This window comes from Anguilla anguilla, chromosome 3, assembly GCF_013347855.1.
Source record: "Anguilla anguilla isolate fAngAng1 chromosome 3, fAngAng1.pri, whole genome shotgun sequence".
Taxonomy (NCBI): Eukaryota; Metazoa; Chordata; class Actinopteri; order Anguilliformes; family Anguillidae; genus Anguilla; species Anguilla anguilla.
Window position 1 is genome coordinate 29,540,774 of NC_049203.1, and position 18,407 is coordinate 29,559,180.

The 18,407-nt window shown below is 43.1% G+C and overlaps 1 protein-coding gene across 1 annotated transcript; it reads left to right on the plus strand.

Moving 5' to 3' along the window:
* Window positions 1–66: 66 nt before the first annotated feature.
* LOC118223968 (peroxynitrite isomerase THAP4-like) lies at window positions 67–3,559 on the plus strand. The gene is made up of 2 exons (XM_035411094.1): window positions 67–479; window positions 1,843–3,559. The coding sequence occupies exons 1-2, from the start codon at window positions 245–247 to the stop codon at window positions 2,391–2,393; spliced, it is 786 nt and encodes a 261-aa protein (XP_035266985.1). The 5' UTR covers window positions 67–244; the 3' UTR covers window positions 2,394–3,559.
* Window positions 3,560–18,407: the final 14,848 nt, after the last annotated feature.

The following is an 18,407-nucleotide window of genomic DNA, read 5'->3' on the forward strand; positions in this document are numbered from 1 at the left end:
GTTACGTTTCCGTTTACGTTCCTTGATACGTAAGTTAGCGTCTTGCCTGCGTGGTTGCCAAGCGTTCTCTGCTGGTTGGTAACTACCATAGACATAAGACGGTAAAAGTAGAGAAGAATTAAATATTAAGACTGCTATAGACGCTTTCATCGGACGCACGCGCGTTGCCAAGGTTATGCGCTTGGCCCTAAGTTAACTTCCGGTCTGTGTTTGTTTATTATTGGGTTTGCGTTTACTGGCTAATATGGCACCGACTACAAATGGAGTGAAAGATAAGCTGATGAGCAGACTGACGTTGGGCTCAAGTTGTTGTGCTGTGGGGTGTAACCTGACCTCAGGAACAAACGCCATTTCGAAAATAAAAATGTTTCGGTTTCCTAAAGAAGATGGGAGACGGCGAGCATGGATGACCGCTGTGCGAAGAGAGGCTTGGCAGCCAGGCAAGAATTCAAGGATCTGTAGCACTCACTTCGTTTCAGGTAACTAACTCATGATAAGCGATAGCTAATAGCTAGCTGACCAGTAACAAGCCTGCAATAGTTATCAATGAGCTAAGTAAATTGATTGTAGCTAGCTAGCTAAACGTTGTCATAAAAATTTTTCCCGACCGTGAAAACTGCCTGACTTTACATTTTGGACAGATGTGGAAATCTATCGCCGTTTCCATCGCAGCACTTTCGACACAAGCAATATCGGAAGCGCTATCCTAAAATTTCGTCTTACCCTGAAGAGTGCCTGACCCGCAACCGTAGAAATGTGTTAACACGGCGGTACAATTACATGGAGAAATACAACTTTGGGGGAAAAAACGCTATATTCTGTAAATTAATTTAGATAAAACTTACCATGCATAAAAACGCTCGTCAGTCGCCCACTTTATCTATTTATAATGCCATCATAGTGCGGAGTGTTTAAAACCGGTGGTTTTTTAAACAATCCGCGCTAAGAAGAAATTTTAGGATAGCGCTTCCGATATTGCTTGTGTCGAAACTGAAGTGCTGCGGTAGATTTACCCACTATCCACATCTGTCCAAAATGTAAACACATCAAGCAGTCGTAACATTGTATAAACTACAAGAGTGCATGAGGTAGAATGCAGGTCTCCGCCAGGCGTGTTAGCTTTGCCGATGCAACAATAGACGCTACACAATCAATGCAACCAGACAAATACAATATTACAAGTTTTTAACCATGTGCCACTTAAAATCCCAAAAACGTCTATTCAGGGAGGTAGCGCTTAAGGTGGTGACATGTTAGCTAATTTAATTTATATCCGCCACGATATGTTAGACAGAGCTAACGTTGACATTATAGTCTGGTACTTTCGTTCAAATCCGGACAGAACAATCTGGACGGGAACAATTTCAAAAGTCCAGCGATTTAAAATGTCAATTTCAACATGAAAATACCAACAAAATAAGTGCCACAGATTCAAACATTAACATACCTTGTTAGTTGGCGGATTATTTTGTTGGCTTTATAAGGTTGAAATTGACATTTACATCGCTGGTCTTTCATTCCAAACGGAAGCAGTTGTTCATCACTCGCGGCCCCTACCGGCCGGTTAGGAGGAGTGAGGAGTTAGAACTCAATGTATTTCAATGGACAATGATTGAAATTAATTCAAATAAAATACTTGCCGTTGACCGATTTGCAAAATATTCGATAATTCAGGTCCTTGGCCTGTTGTCAGCATGCACAAGAAGTGTTAGCATTTTTTATACATGAATGTGCATGTAACCAGAATAGTTATGGATTATGCAAGGAATGTATGATGCTCAGCAAGGTACAATACTGTCAACACTAACTGTTTCTGTCACTTGTTTTATTTTTTTATTTTAGGTGCGCCATCAGTGGACCCATGCCATCCAGATTATGTTCCATCAATGTTTGCACACAAAAACACCATTGATGGTGCCCAGAAGTTGGAGAGGTACCAGAGGAGACAGAGTAGACCATCTGTGGTTGAGTCCATCGAATCACCTTCCATAGAGGTCACCCATGCTGACACTGAAGATGGATGCACTGCTGTGGGTACAGATCTGTCAATGGCAGACATTGACCAGCTACAAAATGAAAACATTGAATTGAAGAGAAGAGTGGCTTTACTGGAGAAGAAATTGGAATCTCAAGAAAAACGCCAACAAGATCAAATGATTTCCAGTCTGTCCGATTTTATTTTAAGTGATGACAAGCGCACTCATTTTTACACTGGTCTACCATCTGCCTCTGTGTTTTTCACCCTCCTCACTTACCTGACAACAACATGGAATGCATCATCAACCATACTTACCCTTCCCGAGCAGTTTCTTGTGGTCCTGATGAAGCTTAGTGTTTCTTTTGCGCCTCTACATCATGAAACCTATGCACTTGTTGTACGTCGCTCTGGATAAGAGCGTCTGCTAAATGCCTATAATGTAATGTAATGTAATGCTTCGTCTGGGCTTAACTCATCAAGACCTAGCTTTTCGCTTCAGAGTGAGTTGTGGAACTGTCTCAAACATCTTCCATGAATGGCTCGAGGTGATGGCTAAAGAGTTACAATGCCTTGTCCGGTGGCCATCCAGAAAAGATATCAAAAGAAAATATTCAAGGCTACAGGTTTCAAACATGTTAGATATATAATAGACTGTACTGAAGTGTTCATTGAGAGGCCAACTAGTTTGCATACACGAGCAATCACCTACTCCCACTACAAGCCACATAATACTGTGAAGTTCCTTGTTGGCATTAGCTATTACATTTTTATCAAGAGTCTGGGGTGGTCGTGCTAGCGACAAAGTCATAACAAAAAATTCAGGCTTGATTGACCTTCTTGAACAAGGAGACCATGTAATGGCTGATCAGGGCTTCAATTTTCCTGAATACTTTGCCACCAAATGTGTCCGTCTTCATGTACCAGCATCTACAAAGGGAATAAAACAACTGACAGGATTAGAGGTGACACAATCTAGAAAAATGTCACGAGTGAGAATCCATGTAGAAAGGGCCATAGGAAAACTGAAGTCATTCAGAATTCTGCGGAACACCCTGCCAGTCAGTATGGTCAAACGGATAAGCGATAACAGTCTTTGCACAATAGACAAAATATTGATTGTTTGTGCAGCACTATTGAATCTGGGGAAACCACTGGTACCAAAATAAAGCAGGACTGAACAAAAACTGTAGGTTTGATAAATTATTTTAAATATTTTAACATGCCAAAAACAGGCATTATGATATTTATAGTCTCCCCCTGATATAATTTTCATTGCTCTTATGTGCACACTACCTTTCCCAAAATGTACAAAGTTCTTAAATGTTGCTTATTTTATATTTCTTACTATTTATTTATTTTTTTATTATTCTGTTTTTGTAATTGTTAAAAAAAATCTGTAGACGGCAGAGGAAATAAAACTGCTTTTGTAAGTTTGATGTAAGTTTTGTAATATATACTGCTGTCCCAAAAATAAAGAATTAAATATATATATATATATATATATAGATTCAGTAATGAACACCAACAACAATCGATGAACTGATTTATTGACTGATGAATAAAGTACTGCAGACTATCTAACATTTTAGTTATGTATTTAATCAAAAAAGTGGAAAAGCTTGGTGCTCAAAAAGGCAGCAAAAAATATCAAAAAAGCAGCAGAGCGACCAATGCTGTTTTAAGAAAAAACACGACCTGCCCTTCCTGCCCTGCCATGTTGGACTGATTCTAGATCAGCACTACTGAGCTGCTTTTGAGACCATTTTCATGTAGTTGTTGCTCAACTGCAGTCTTCCCTCCACAAATTCATCCACAACTTTTGGCAGCATGTGTTTGAAATAGAAGCTACGTAGCCTTTGCATATATGTGGTGACAAAGTCATTGTCATAAGGCACATCAAGCTCCAGGTGCTGTACTGGGGTCCAAATAACAAGAGTGGATGTTTGCAGCCCGAGACAGTGCATCCCTAACTGTACCTGCCTGTAGTAACCTCTGGGGCCTTTTGGGTTCACAATGTACTGCCCGTCCTCCACTCTGATGTCTTGGTTTGTAGCAGTGAATGCATCATTAAGGGATGTGCAAGTACTGAGGGTGATGGGGCATTTTACTTCTAGCAGCTTTTCATCAATGATACCATCAGGATTCGCTGCCAGCCATGGGTCTCCTGCACACACCACCAACCCTTTATCCATCACTATGCAGCCCCTCTCCTTAATCTGCTCCTTAGCAAGTCCCTCACTTTCCTTCCCATACCTTGTGGCCACACTCCCCTGGAACCTTGGGTAGAGGTGTTCAGCGAGAAACTTAGCTGGGTCAGTTGTCTCACGCTGAGGCACCTTGCTGGCTGTGCTAGCTGTTATGCGCAGCTTGCCCGCATCATGCCAGAGTGGTTCTATGCTCTGTTTTCTGGTGTTTCTCTCTAGTTCTACCACTTGATCAGGGCTCAGTTTAATGAAGGCATCATAAAATGTTGTGCACTTTGGAGAGCGCAGAGCGCTACCATGCTCACTGTGGGGCTGAGGTAAGCTGCTGAACACGTCGGGTTCCTCTCCCTGCGCATCCTGCTGTCCCTGAATGCTGGTGAAATCCTGGCTACCTGACTCAGGGGCTGTGTCTGTCTCACTGCTGTCACACATGACATTAAAGAGAGCACAGTCTGGCACAACTTCCTAAAAGAAAATGTGAAAAGACCTTACTCACCTACACTGCCATATATATAGTACTGAATCTTTTAAATTAGGCTAACTGGTGGATTTGTTGGATATATGTGACCTATAACTTACCTTCAGGGCCTTAAGAAGCTTTTTTGGTGACCCATCTGGATTTAGCGGGGGAAGGCAGAGGGGAGCTTGTAGCCGCATCCTCTTGCCAGGTTTCAAGAAATCACATTGAGCTACTGGTTGTGGATCAGCCTGAAAGGATATTTGAAATATACATTATGCCTATATCTAAAAATAATTATTGAGGAAAAAAGGAATTATTATGACATCTGTAGCGTTGGACTTGTATTATCATAGCTACATTCATTTTGCTAAAACAAAGTATCACCAATTTCACACTATGAGATTAGAAAAGACTGGGAGATAGTGTGTCATATCGTTAAAATGCTCACCTTCTTAGTCACCCGTGACCAAACACTTGGTTTTGAGGTGACGGATGGGCCACTCTGGAGTCCATCCTGGACACACTGCTCCACAGTAACCAAAATCGTGCCCACATGGCTACACACCTCTCCATTGCTGCATAGATCCAGATAGACATTCCATTATCAACCAGACAAATACCAGCATTGAAAGAGCTTATCCAAATGCTATTGTCAAATGTAACGTTAGATGTATTGTTCAGCTAGCTAGCTAGCCATACTTACCCTGCCATGCAGGTGCAATGCCCACACTGGACTTCACCGGATTTCGTCGCAACGATCCAGGCGGAGTAGCGCTTGGAAAGCGCCTGACCTGCCTCGATTTCCCCGTAAACGACACAGGTATTTCCATTCTTGTGGGTTAGGATAGTATAAAATAGTTATAGGCATCCAAGCTGCGATATGCCTTGAACCTTGTATATACACATCTCATAAAAAAAACGTTGAAAGAATTGAGGAAATATTGGGTAGCATTGCTTTGAAATACATCTTATGTAATTTCGGTGAGGCAAGATAGCCTATATTGTTTGTAGTACCGTAACTTGGCGTCATTTTGATATCAATACTTTTGAGTAACTTGGCATTTTTGTACGTTGAAAACGTGTTTTTTATGAGATATCATTTCTTTTTGCAAAGCGTTTTATTACGAGAGCGAGAAATGCGAAGTGACCCTGTAAGAAACGGTTGTGGATTATGGCTATCCTTGTGTGAATTTGTACAGTATGATGAGCGTGTACTGTTTAGCAGTTTCGGTTTGCTATATATGTTAAACAGTGGCTGTGACAAAGGGTGCGGTGGCGTAAGCATAAACGCAACAGAAACGCAGGTGAAATATGGCCAGTGTATGTATGTACTCAACGAGCCTTGATTGAGAAAAGAATCAGCAAGCCCGTAGAATTAGAGCTGCCTAGGTCGCAACTTGTGTACTCTGCTGTCCTGCTCCGTTGTCTGTTATTTCGTGGTGATGCACTTTTAGTGTTTGTAAGGTTTATGAGGCATTTTGATAGGCTTATCTGCAGGTGGGAATCCTGTTTGCTGTTTTGCTAAGCTAGAACCGGAAAACTTGATAGTGGAGAATAGGAGCAGACGCATATGTCCCAGCAGGCTTTGCATATGAGAAAATAACAACAGCGTGAGAGAAATTAGGACGAAATGATGAAATTGCGTAGTTGAAACAATACGTTTTTAGCAGAATGGGTATGTAGGTGAAGGTTGAGATGATCACAGACTATAGTGCGGAGTAAATAAAGTGACCATGAGCGAGCTTAGTTTCCTTATGGAATGGTATAATAGTCGGTGTAAAGTATCATCTGTTGAAGTGGAGGGTTAAGTAACGTGTGAAATCTATTGCACTAATGTGCTTTTTTCATGTTCAGTACTAGTAGTTATACTTATGAGTGACTCATGGTTTTAAATGTAATGTTTTAATGGGGAGTTGCAGAACGTACATACATAGTAATTGTTTGTATGTGGCTAGATAGAGAACAGGGCGAGGTAACATGAATGTAGAAACGTGGCGTTTGCTGATAAGAAGGTTTTGTACGGTAGCCAGGTGAAGAAATATAATTAGTAGAAATGACACAGTGGTGAACTGGTGTAACTTTTTAATAAAAGGAATACATTTGCCGTCATGAAATGTATATGAGTGGCCGTGAGTGAGTTTTGGTAAAGAAAATATAAAAGCGTAAGAAAACGTTAGTGTAAAAGAGGAAATTATCTGCCTGAGGGCGAGGCGGGATTCAATCCTTAAACCGGAGGTTTACCAGTCTGTGACTTTGTTAGTGCAGCACCATGACATAGCTATGCAATGCGCGAAATATCATTAGCAAACCTGTCTGTGGTTTTAAAGAAGAACACAGGCCAGTAAGCACAGAAGAGCTCCCGTTGAATCCATATGGCTTTGCAATATTGTAGCCGGTTAATAACTGAACGTGCAGACGGTACGTCATAATGCAGTGTATACGTTCGGTGAACGGCTGGTAGATATGGTGCAAAAGCAATAATTGAGAAGTAGTAGACAATTATTAGCGAGGGTAAAAGCAGGTTAAAGAAACATGTCCTTAGCTGGGCTTGAACCTATGACCCCATGTTCCCAAGACTGTAACCTTACCCACTAGGCCACATGCAGATTAACTGTTCAAACTGGAAATGTTTCAGAATAAAAAGGTATGGGTATTTTGCGTGTGTATGCGAGTTTTTAATTGGGTCGTGAGGGTGAGGATTTGGCTGGTGTCTGTAAAATATCCAATGGGGAGACATGTTGTTAGTGGGATAGGCGGCAGGAAAAATAAGAATGAGAAGAAGAAGAAGAAGAAAGAGAAGAAGGAGAAAACACAAAATCCCCTTAGTTTGGGGCTTTATTGTGTGGACATGTGAAGTTGTTTATGAAATCTGTCTGTTGAAATGGGGTCAGAATGTACAGAATTTAATGTTTTTAAGGGCTGAGTGTCTGTGGCTGTTGTGGTTATTTCTGTGGGGAACCCTGCAAAGTGCCAAACTCTCGGTGCTGTATAGGTATGGGGCATGCCCCCGCCAAGGCGTAACTTGGCAGGATGGCATACCTGCCATCCCAATCGGTCTGTTGAAATGGGGTCAGAATGTACAGAATTTAATGTTTTTAAGGGCTGAGTGTCTGTGGCTGTTGTGGTTATTTCTGTGGGGAACCCTGAAAAGTGCCGAACTCTCGGTGCTGTATAGGTATGGGGCATGCCCCCGCCAAGGCGTAACTTGGCGGGATGGCATACCTGCCATCCCAATTCCCTCTCGACTAGGTATTCAAAGATGTGTACCTGACTGACCTCCGGTAAATCAGACAGGTCTGTAGAAAAACATTCTTGTCTCAACATTTTGTTGAAAGGGTCTGGGAGTGTTACATTATCGCATTTGAGTTTGGCCAAGTAGCGGTTCTTTTCTGTGACTGGTGACCCCAGATAATACTGGCTAGACATAATTTTAAATAGCTAACGTAATTTACTTGTTATAAATTATGCTTGTATCCTGGTTTCTTTTGTTGATTGTTTCTTCCCTGTTTTGTAAAGCGTCTTTGAGACTGTGAAAAGCGCTATATAAAATATTATTATTATTATTTTGCTTGTTATCAAAAATATCCCAGAGAGACTCTGTTGTTATTGATTGTTTGCGGAAGTCTGCCGGAAGTTAAGTTAGGGCCAGAACAACGCACATGCGCAGTAACGTTTGTTTATGTTGTTACCGTTGAAAGCGTATATAAAGAAAAGTGAGTCTATACCAAGCGTCCAAAACCAGACTTCGTTTTTGAAGCTCGTTTCCTGGTCTTGTTGTTCCTGGTTCCTCACTAGCGCCACTACGGTTGGCTCCAGTATAGGTGTTTTCATATCCGGTTTCCATGTAAGTCTACGGTACAATTGCGGTAAAAATACAAAGTCAGTAATTTTTTCTCATGAGAACAAATAGTCACAATATGTGTATTTTATTCGTCTTATGACTGTCCATGGGTCGATTTCATGATTTATTGTGTCATTTGGGCACTGTTATAATATTTGTTGTGGACCAATGAGGTACAGTTTGCGTCACTTCCTGATTACTGAAGAGGACTAAGCTACAGTAGGGGCTACAGTCTATGGTCACTGGGGTGGGAGGTGGTGCCTCTTGGCCTTGACATTGCGGCTCCGACCACGGTCCACCTGTGCGAAGTCAGAAAATGCAGGCATCCCATTTCGTAGTGATTTCATTATGGCGTGTGCTATTTACAGCTGCAGTAGACGACCATAAAATAATCATCCTCTGAAGTTTTTCGGTAGCCGAGTCATTTTTACTATTTCCTTTAGCCTACTTAACCCTCACTGACCCCCTGTGACAACTTCACAGTCGCAGGAGGGCTATGGAACTGCCAGTCTGCTACGCGGAAGGCTGACTTCATTTCGGCCTACGCGTCCCTCCTCTCTCTACATTTCCTTGCCCTCACTGAGACCTGGATCACACCAGGCAACACTGCAACCCCTGCAGCCCTCTCCTTCTCCTTCTCTCACACCCCCCGCCCGTCTGGCCGTGGTGGGGGCACAGGTTTGCTGATCTCTCCCTCCTGGAAATTCTCTGTTCTCCCCCTCTCTCACCTCTCCATCTCTACCTTTGAATACCACTCTGTCTCAATCACCTATCCTGTTAACTTGTATATTGCTGTTATCTATCGCCCTCCAGGGCCCCTGGTAAGCTTGCTCGATGAGCTCGACACCCTGCTCAGCTCCTTCCCAGAGGATGGCACCCCACTGATCCTCCTGGGAGACTTCAACATCCACCTTGATGCCTCCCACTCCGCAGCCTTCCTGCCCCTACTCCACTCATTCGACCTCCCCACCCGCACACAAGGCTGGCAACCTCCTAGTCCTGGTCATCCTGAGGAATTGCTCCTCCTCCGATCCCACAGTGACTCCTCTGCACCAGTCCGACCACCACTTAATTTCCTTCTCCCTCCCTCTTGCTCCCCTCCCTCCCTCCCCTCCATCCACTCCTACTGTCATGGTCCGCCGTAACCTCCGCTCCCTCTCTCCCTCCTCTCTCGCTTCTAGTGTCACTGCTTCACTCCCCCCTCTTGAATCCTTCTCCAACCTTCCCACTGACTCTGCATCCTCCGCTCTGTCTTCCTCGCTCTCCTCAGCACTTGACTCTCTCTGTCCTCTAGTCTCCAGGCCGGCACGCTCGTCCCCTCCCAGTCCGTGGATGTCTGACCCCCTCCGAACCAACCGGGCCAGCCTATGTGCAGCGGAGAGGAAGTGGAGGAAATCCATGGCTCAATCTGACCTGTCTGCCAACCAGTCTCTGCTAGCTACATTTCTACTGCTGTAACCTCTGCTAAAATTAATTATTATCAAACAAAAATTCATAAATCTGCCTCTAACCCTCATCAATTGTTCTCCATTTTCTCTTCTCTCCTCAGCACTCCTCCTCCCCCACCTCAGTCCTCCCTCGCTGCAGATGACTTCGCGGTTTTCTTTGATGAGAAGATTGCAGACATCCGCAGCTCCTTCACGTCCACCGCCACCCTTCCCCACTCTCCCCTCTCTGTTCCCTCCCCTTGTTTCTCCACTTTCTCTCCCCTCACTGACTCTGATGTTTCCCAGCTCCTACTCTCCCACCGCCCTACCACCTGTGCTCTTGACCCTATCCCTTCCTCTCTCCTCCAGACTATCACACCTGACATCCTCCCGTTTGTCACCTCCCTTGTGAACTCCTCCTTGTCTTCTGGATGTTTCCCCTCATCCTTCAAGCTGGCCCACATCACCCCACTGCTGAAAAAGCCCACTCTGGATCCCTCCGTTATCCAGAACTACCGTCCTGTTTCCCTTCTCCCTTTTTTATCCAAAACAATTGAACGAGCTGCTTCTAACCAACTCTCCTCTTTTCTCTTCCTGAACAACCTCCTAGACCCCCACCAGTCCGGCTTTAGACCTGGCCACTCGACAGAGACCGCACTCCTCTCGGTCAGTGAGTTGCTTCATGCCGCACAAGCAGCCTCCCATTCATCCGTCCTGATCCTCCTAGACCTTTCTGCTGCCTTCGACACAGTCGACCACCCCATCCTCTTGTCCTCCCTGGCAACTATGGGAATCTGTGGCACAGCACTAGACTGGATCGAGTCCTACCTCTCCGGTCGCTCCTTCCAAGTCGCCTGGGCTGGTGCAGTATCGGCACCTCGCCCCCTTGCCACAGGAGTTCCCCAGGGCTCAGTCCTTGGTCCCCTCCTATTCTCCCTGTACACCCAATCTCTTGGTCCTGTAATCTCTGCCCATGGTTTGTCCTATCATTGTTATGCCGATGACACCCAACTCTTTCTCTCCTTCCCCCCCTCTGACACACAGGTCTCCGCTCGCATCTCTGCTTGCCTGAGGGACATCCAGAGCTGGATGGATAACCACCATCTTAAGCTGAACACAGGTAAGACAGAGATGATCTTCATCCCTGCTCCATCCTCTAACCTCCTTGACTTTTCCATTTCCCTAGGGGACACCGTGGTGTCATCATCACCCACCGCAAAAAACCTTGGAGTGGTGATGGACAACAGACTGTCCCTCTCCCAGAACATCACGGCGGTGAGTTGAACGTGCAGGTTTTTCCTGTACAACATCCGGAGAATCCACCCCTTCCTCACCACCTACGCAACCCAGCTCCTGGTTCAAGCGATGGTCCTGTCCCACCTGGACTACTGCAACTCGCTGCTGGCTGGTCTGCCAGCATCCGCCATCAGACCCCTGCAGCTCATCCAGAATGCTGCAGTGCGTCTGGTCTACAACCTCCCCAGACATTCCCATGTCACCCCCCTGCTCACTGACCTCCACTGACTGCCTGTTATAGCTTACATCAAATTTAAGATTTGGTGCTTGCATACCAGGCAGCTAAGGGGTCAGCACCAGGATATATCCAGAGGATCATCAGACCCTACACACCAGCCAGACCTCTCCGTTCTGCCACCTCTGGACGCTTAGCACCTCCCCCTCTTCGTGTCTGTACTTCCCGCTCGCGTCTGCTGTCTGTCCTGGCCCCTCGCTGGTGGAATGACCTCCCCGTGGCGGTCAGAACAGCAGAGAATCTGACTACCTTCAAACGCAGACTAAAGACTCATCTCTTCAGGCTGCACCTCTCCCCACCCCTCCCTAGCCTATAGTTTAGCTCAATGTACCTAGTTAGGCTAATGCGATCACGTTAGTTTTTATTTGGCAGGATTGTTTTTGTCTGATTCTGATTAGGCGAATGTGATTTCAGTGCTAGTTTGTCCTTGGCAGGATTGTTTGTTTGTTTGCTGAACAGGTTACCCTACAGGGTTGGAGTCCTGATCTATGTGGTCACTTCTGGCACTACGATCTTTACTTCACTCTAGTGTGTTTCTTTTGCACCTCTGCACCTTGAACTGTTGCACTTGTTGTACGTCGCTCTGGATAAGAGCGTCTGCTAAATGCCTGTAATGTAATGTAATGTAACCAAATAATTAGTTGGCAGAAAGCGTAATCAGCTTGCTATATTTGGTAGTCCAGTAGCCTATGCTAAAACAGTTCGCAACTTCGGCTACCAAGCCATTTCACTAGCTAGCTAACCCTAATCGGCAAATATTCAATCTGTCAAACGTGTTTGACGGCTTGTCAGTCGTATACATTCCGTAAATGTCTACCTGGGCCATACTTCACGCATGTGACAAAGCTACTATAATCCCGATTTTGGGATAAATACTGCAAATTTTTCAGTTTCATGAAGCGAATTAAGAGTCTTAAGGTTTACTTGCTGAATAACATACAACACATGATGAAATCACACACAGAATTTAACGAAATTAACCATCTTTGTAAGACTGGCATTTAGAAAGGAACATGTTTTTAACATTTAAGAGACCGACAAGAGCATTTAAGACAGTGGTTCTCAGAATCGGTCCTGGGGGCTCCTTGCGTATATTGGCTTTTCTCCATTGGTTTTGATGATTTACAAGAAAATAATAAAAATAGCCTAATAATAATTAGAAATTCAATGTACATTATTTTTGTCTTCATGCACCAGGTGGAAAACTTGCTGTACAAAGTGCGTTGTCATATTTACACGCCTGCAGATCAGTTATTAAAATACTTGGTAGATTTGTTAATAACCGCTGACAGTGTTAATTTTTATTCGGTAGAAAGTAACTTGCAAACGATCGGTCAACTAGCGTCACCCAGCAAGTGAACACCACAAACAGGGATGGAGTAGCTAGTAGCAGTTACTGGCTCATTAACTGACTGTGGCGAAAACCTATGACGATAACTTGCTCGATTAACAGCAGGTCTACCAGACAGTTATACGAAAATTTGCCTAGTCAAATCACCAGTAGCCTACACATCTCTGATTGATTGACCATCAGTGTAGTCGATGTTCTTCCCCTGTGGTTCATATTGCTAATGCGTGAGCTAACCACGGATAGCCTACCTAGCTCACTGGCAAGCTGGTATGCTAGCTAAGCATATTCGTTTTGCTGAGAAACATAAATTGAAGATAACTGAACATAATTGTATTATTAATGTCATACATATAACGTGATTACATAACACAGTACAGTCACGGATGGAAATTAAACTCCGTAAACATTTGATAATATATTTTAAAACATAACGGCAGCTAGCCTCAAGTTTGTTCTGCAATCGTTCGTTCAGGTTGATGGGCTTTTCCGCACCGGACTGTCAATCACATTGTAAAAATCACAAGACCCCTTAACTCTATGGTTTTGGCTCCAAATCGACAACATGGCCGCGCCCGCCATTGTGCTTCAAAACGTGTTTTAGAGACCCACGGAGAGTCAATGGGTGACGTCACAGTAGCTTTGTCCATATTTTTTACAGTCTCTGGTCAGGTATAAAAGTCTATGGTCCGGGGGGGCGGGGGCCATAGACATATGATAAATGATGCTTGCAATCCTACTCATGTTAGCTAGCAAGCAAATAGCAAGAAATCAAGCTTGTTCTAATGAAAAATGTTTCAGCTAAATATAATAATACATTCTTTACTTTCTAGCCTGCTTGCCAGGTTAAAATTATTGTGGTTATGTAAACCTAACGTTGGGTTGATACACACTCCTCTCTTGAACGTCTAGCAGCGATTATAGCCTAACTATCGAGATTCTAAGTAACTGGAAATAAAACTTTTTTTTTTTTTTTGTACTCCACGTAGATCATAAACCCTTGAATATAAAAACGACTAATTGAAATCGGTTAAGAAATGTAAACATTATCTCATAAAAAACACGTTTTCAACGTACAAAAATGCCAAGTTACTCAAAAGTATTGATATCAAAATGACGCCAAGTTACGGTACTACAAACAATATAGGCTATCTTGCCTCACCGAAATTTAATAACATGTATTCCAAAGTAATGCTACCCAGTATTTCCTCAATTCCTTCAAGTCACTTGGCCCTGTGTGTATATAAGTGTGCAGTACATGGATAGGCCAAACATATGTGTGGATGGCTTTCTCACAGTCATGATTGATTGAATAGGCATCTATATGTCCAATTTGTATTGGTATGTATGTATTTTGGTGGCCAGCCTTTCTGTTGCATGAATGATTGTATGTTTCTTGGTATAAATGTCTGTTCGTAAATGTGAATGTAACATGCTGCGAGGGAAATGTCCCCATGGGGATAAAGAAGTTCTCTATGTATGTATGTACAATATGTATTTTACATGTATTTATTGTACGTTGCAAATATACAATCACTTGTACATTTAGTCAAATTCAGTTCAGAAGCAAGTATAAACATATGTTTTCTGGAGAAATATGCTTCCTGTAGTGACTGACGAGCAGTTTTCTACATGAATGTCCATGTGTTCCATGAGGCAATACGAAATATTTGACACTTTGATCTGACACAACGTTTGCATGACATTGTAATATGGTAAGGTTACAAAACACAGGGCCAAGTGACTTGAAGGAATTGAGGAAATACTGGGTAGCATTACTTTGGAATACATGTTATTAAATTTCGGTGAGGCAAGATAGCCTATATTGTTTGTAGTACCGTAACTTGGCGTCATTTTGATATCAATACTTTTGAGTAACTTGGCATTTTTGTACGTTGAAAACGTGTTTTTTATGAGATATCATTTCTTTTTGCAAAGCGTTTTATTACGAGAGTGAGAAATGCGAAGTGACCCTGTAAGAAACGGTTGTGAATTATGGCTATCATTGTGTGAATTTGTACAGTCTGAAGAGCGTGTACGTTTAGCAGTTTCGGTTTGCTATATATGTAAAACAGTGGCTGTGACAAATAGTGCGGTGGCGTAATTGTAAACGCATCAGAAAAGGTTAAATATGGCAGGGTGTAGCTATGTAGGCTACTCACGGATTTGACGGGCATCCAACGAGCCTTGATTGACAAAAGAATCGGCAAGCCCGTAGAATTAGAGCTGCCTAGGTCGCAACTTGTGTACCCTTCTGTCCTGCTCCGTTGTCTGTTATTTCGTGAAGATGCACTTTTAGTGTTTGTAAGGTTTATAAGGCATTTTGATAGGCTTATCTGCAGGTAGGAATCCTCTTTGCTGTTTTGTTAAGCTAGAACCGGAAAAGTTGATAGTGGAGAATAGGAGCAGACGCATATGTTCCAGCAGGCTTTGCATATGAGAAAATAACAAGTGTGAGATAAATTAGGCGAAATGATGAAATTGCGTAGTTGAAACAACATGTTTTTTTTTTTAGCAGAATGGGCATGTAGGTGAAGGTTGACATGATCACAGACTATAGTGCGAAGTAAATGAAGTGACCATGAGTGAACTTAGTTTCCTTATCAAACGGTACATATAACAGTCTGTATTTAACGTTCGTTGTTGAAGTGGAGGGTTAAATAACGTGTGCAATCTATCGCACGAATGTGTTTTTCTCATGTTCAGTGCTAGTAGTTATACATATGAGTGAATCATGATTTTAAATGTAATGTTTTAATGCGGAGTTGCTGAACGTACAGACGTAGTAATTGTTTGTAGCCTATGTGGCTAGATAGAGAACAGGGCGAGGTAACATGAATGTAGAAACGTGGCGTTTGCTGAGATGAAGGTTTTGTACGGTAGCTAACTGAACGTACAGACGGTAAGTCATAATGCATATGGCTTAGCAATATTGTAGCCGGTTAATAACTGAACGGTGAACGGCGGGTAGATATGGTGCAAAAGCAAAAATTGATAAGTAGTAGACAATAATTAGTGAGGGTCGAAGCAGGTTAAGGAAACGTGTTCCTAGTTGGGTTTGAATCTACGACCCCATGTTTCCAATACTGTAACCTTGCCCACTAGGCCACAGGCAGACTAGCTGTTTAGACTGCGGAGTTGCAGAACATACATACGTAGTAATTGTTTGTAGCCTATGTGGCTAGATAGAGAACAGGGCGAGGTAACATGAATGTACAAACGTGGCGTTTGCTGATAAGAAGGTTTTGTACGGTAGCCAAGTGAAGAAATGTAGTTAGTAGAAATGGCAGAGCGGTGAACTGGTGTAACTTTTTTAGAAAAGGAATACATTTGCCGTCATGAAATGCATATGGGTGGCCGTGAGTGAGTTTTGGTAAAGGAAATATAACCGTAAGAAAACGTTTGTATAAAAGAGGAAATGGTCTGCCTGAGGGCGAGTCGTGATTCAAGCCTTAAACTGGAGGTTTACCAGTCTGTGACTTCGTTGGTGCAGCGCTATGCAATGCGTGAAATATCATTAGCAAACCTGCCGGTGGTTTTAAAGAACACGGGCCAGTAAGCACAGATTAGCTCCCGTTGAATCCATATGGTTTAGCAACATTGTAGCCGGTTAATAACTGAACGGTGAACGGCGGGTAGATATGGTGCAAAAGCAATAATTGATAAGTAGTAGACAATAATTTGTGAGGGTCGAAGCAGGTTAAAGAAACATGTCTGTAGCTGGGCTTGAACCTACGACCCCGTGTTCTCAAGACTGTAACCTTGCCCACTAGGCCACAGGCGGACTAGCTATTTAACCTGCAAATGTTTCAGAGTAGAAAGGTATCGGTATTTTGCGTGTGTATGCGCGTTTTTGATTGGGTCGTGTAGGTGAAGATTTGGCTGGTGTCAGTGAAATGTCCAATGGGGAGACATGTTGTTAGTGGGAAAGGCGGCAGGAAAAATAAGAATGAGAAGAAGAAAGAGAAGAAGAAGAAGAAGAAGGAGAAAACGCAAAATCCCCTTAGTTTGGGGCTTTATTGTGTGGACATGTGAAGTTGTTTATGAGTTCTGTTTGTTGAAATGGGGTCAGAATGTACAGAGTTTAATGTTTTTAAGGGCTGAGTGTCTGTGGCTGTTGTGGTTATTTCTGTGGGGAACCCTGAAAAGTGCCAAACTCTCGGTGCTGTATAGGTATGGGGCATGCCCCCGCCAAGGCGTAACTTGGCGGGATGGCATACCTGCCATCCCAATAGTGCTTTTTATCCAGAAAAACCGCAGCTCCCCCGTTCACTTGTATTCGTTTTCAGGCCAGTCTTGCCTGGTCCAATATGGCGGCGACGTTGACGTACGATCCAAAGGCCAATGCGGCGTCTATGTACATATGTCTATGGTGGAGATTCCCCACCAGCTAGTTTGCAAACCGCCAATAAAAACCGAAGAAGAAGATGATGATGGATGTAGGTGGGACGCTGGCGGAAGTACGGAAGTGACCGTTGAAGCTGGAGAGGCTCGACGGACGAGCGTGATCTGTTGAGCGGTGTGGTGTTTGGTGGAGCGAAGTTCAAACAGTTTATGGCTTTTGTTTTGTTTTTTCTTTTGACTGTTAGGTGTGGACACTTCTGAAAGGATTAGGATTTAGAGAAGCACGAGCGCATCCCGGCTTGGGGTTTCCGGCCGGGGTTAGCCGTGTAGAAAGACCTTTACAGTTTTTCTCAAATGTTTACACACTAAAACTGGAACTATGCACACGATGGTGAAAGCTTGAAGCTCATGTGTCAACAACAAAGAATATTTCTGCAAAACCCTAAGCACAAATCCTTTGTTTTCACTCAAATAGCAATTCTATATCACATTTTTGCACAACTCTACACACAAAATCTCATAATTTAGCACAATTTTACTAATCAAGCCTTGTTTGTTCACATGGAGAACACTGGCCTTCAAATGCCAAACTCTATGTACCAATTGGTCTCACTCATGCCACACCTGCTCAAACTCAATTGGCTAAACTTTTCAATTATCTGTCAGAGCATAAAAGAGACCTCAGGTGACCTCTATTGTGTTGGAAAACAATGGAGCAACACGCAGCACAGAGAGGTAGAGGTAGAGGAGGAGGTGGACATGTACGAGGTGGACGAAGAAGAGGGAGACTAATATTTCAAATGAAATACGTGCAACTTTGGTTGATCACGTATTTGTTTTTTGTTTTTTTTACAGCAGGCCTACAAACTACGATTTTTATTTTGCAGTCTGCTGAACAAATTTATTTTACAGTAACAAATAAAGATTTGCTTTTTTACCTTTTTGAATTTGTTCATTGATTTCATATATGATAACAGATCATTACATCCATTGACCAGTCTAAGCATGTTCTAGTTTTGAGAAGACACAAATGTTATCTATTTTGGCAAAACTCATAATTGCACTGATAAGGAAAATGAAAAAAACACTTCTAACAATGTTCAGTATGACTCATGATGGAACCTGGGTTGTGAGTGCAGCCCAACTGGACCTCATTGGCAGGACAATACAGTAAATGTGCATTGTATCATATACAATAACAACAACAATCAAAGTGATAACAGTTCACACACTTTGCTGTACTGTACTGAATTAGAATTAGGTTTACCTAGCAA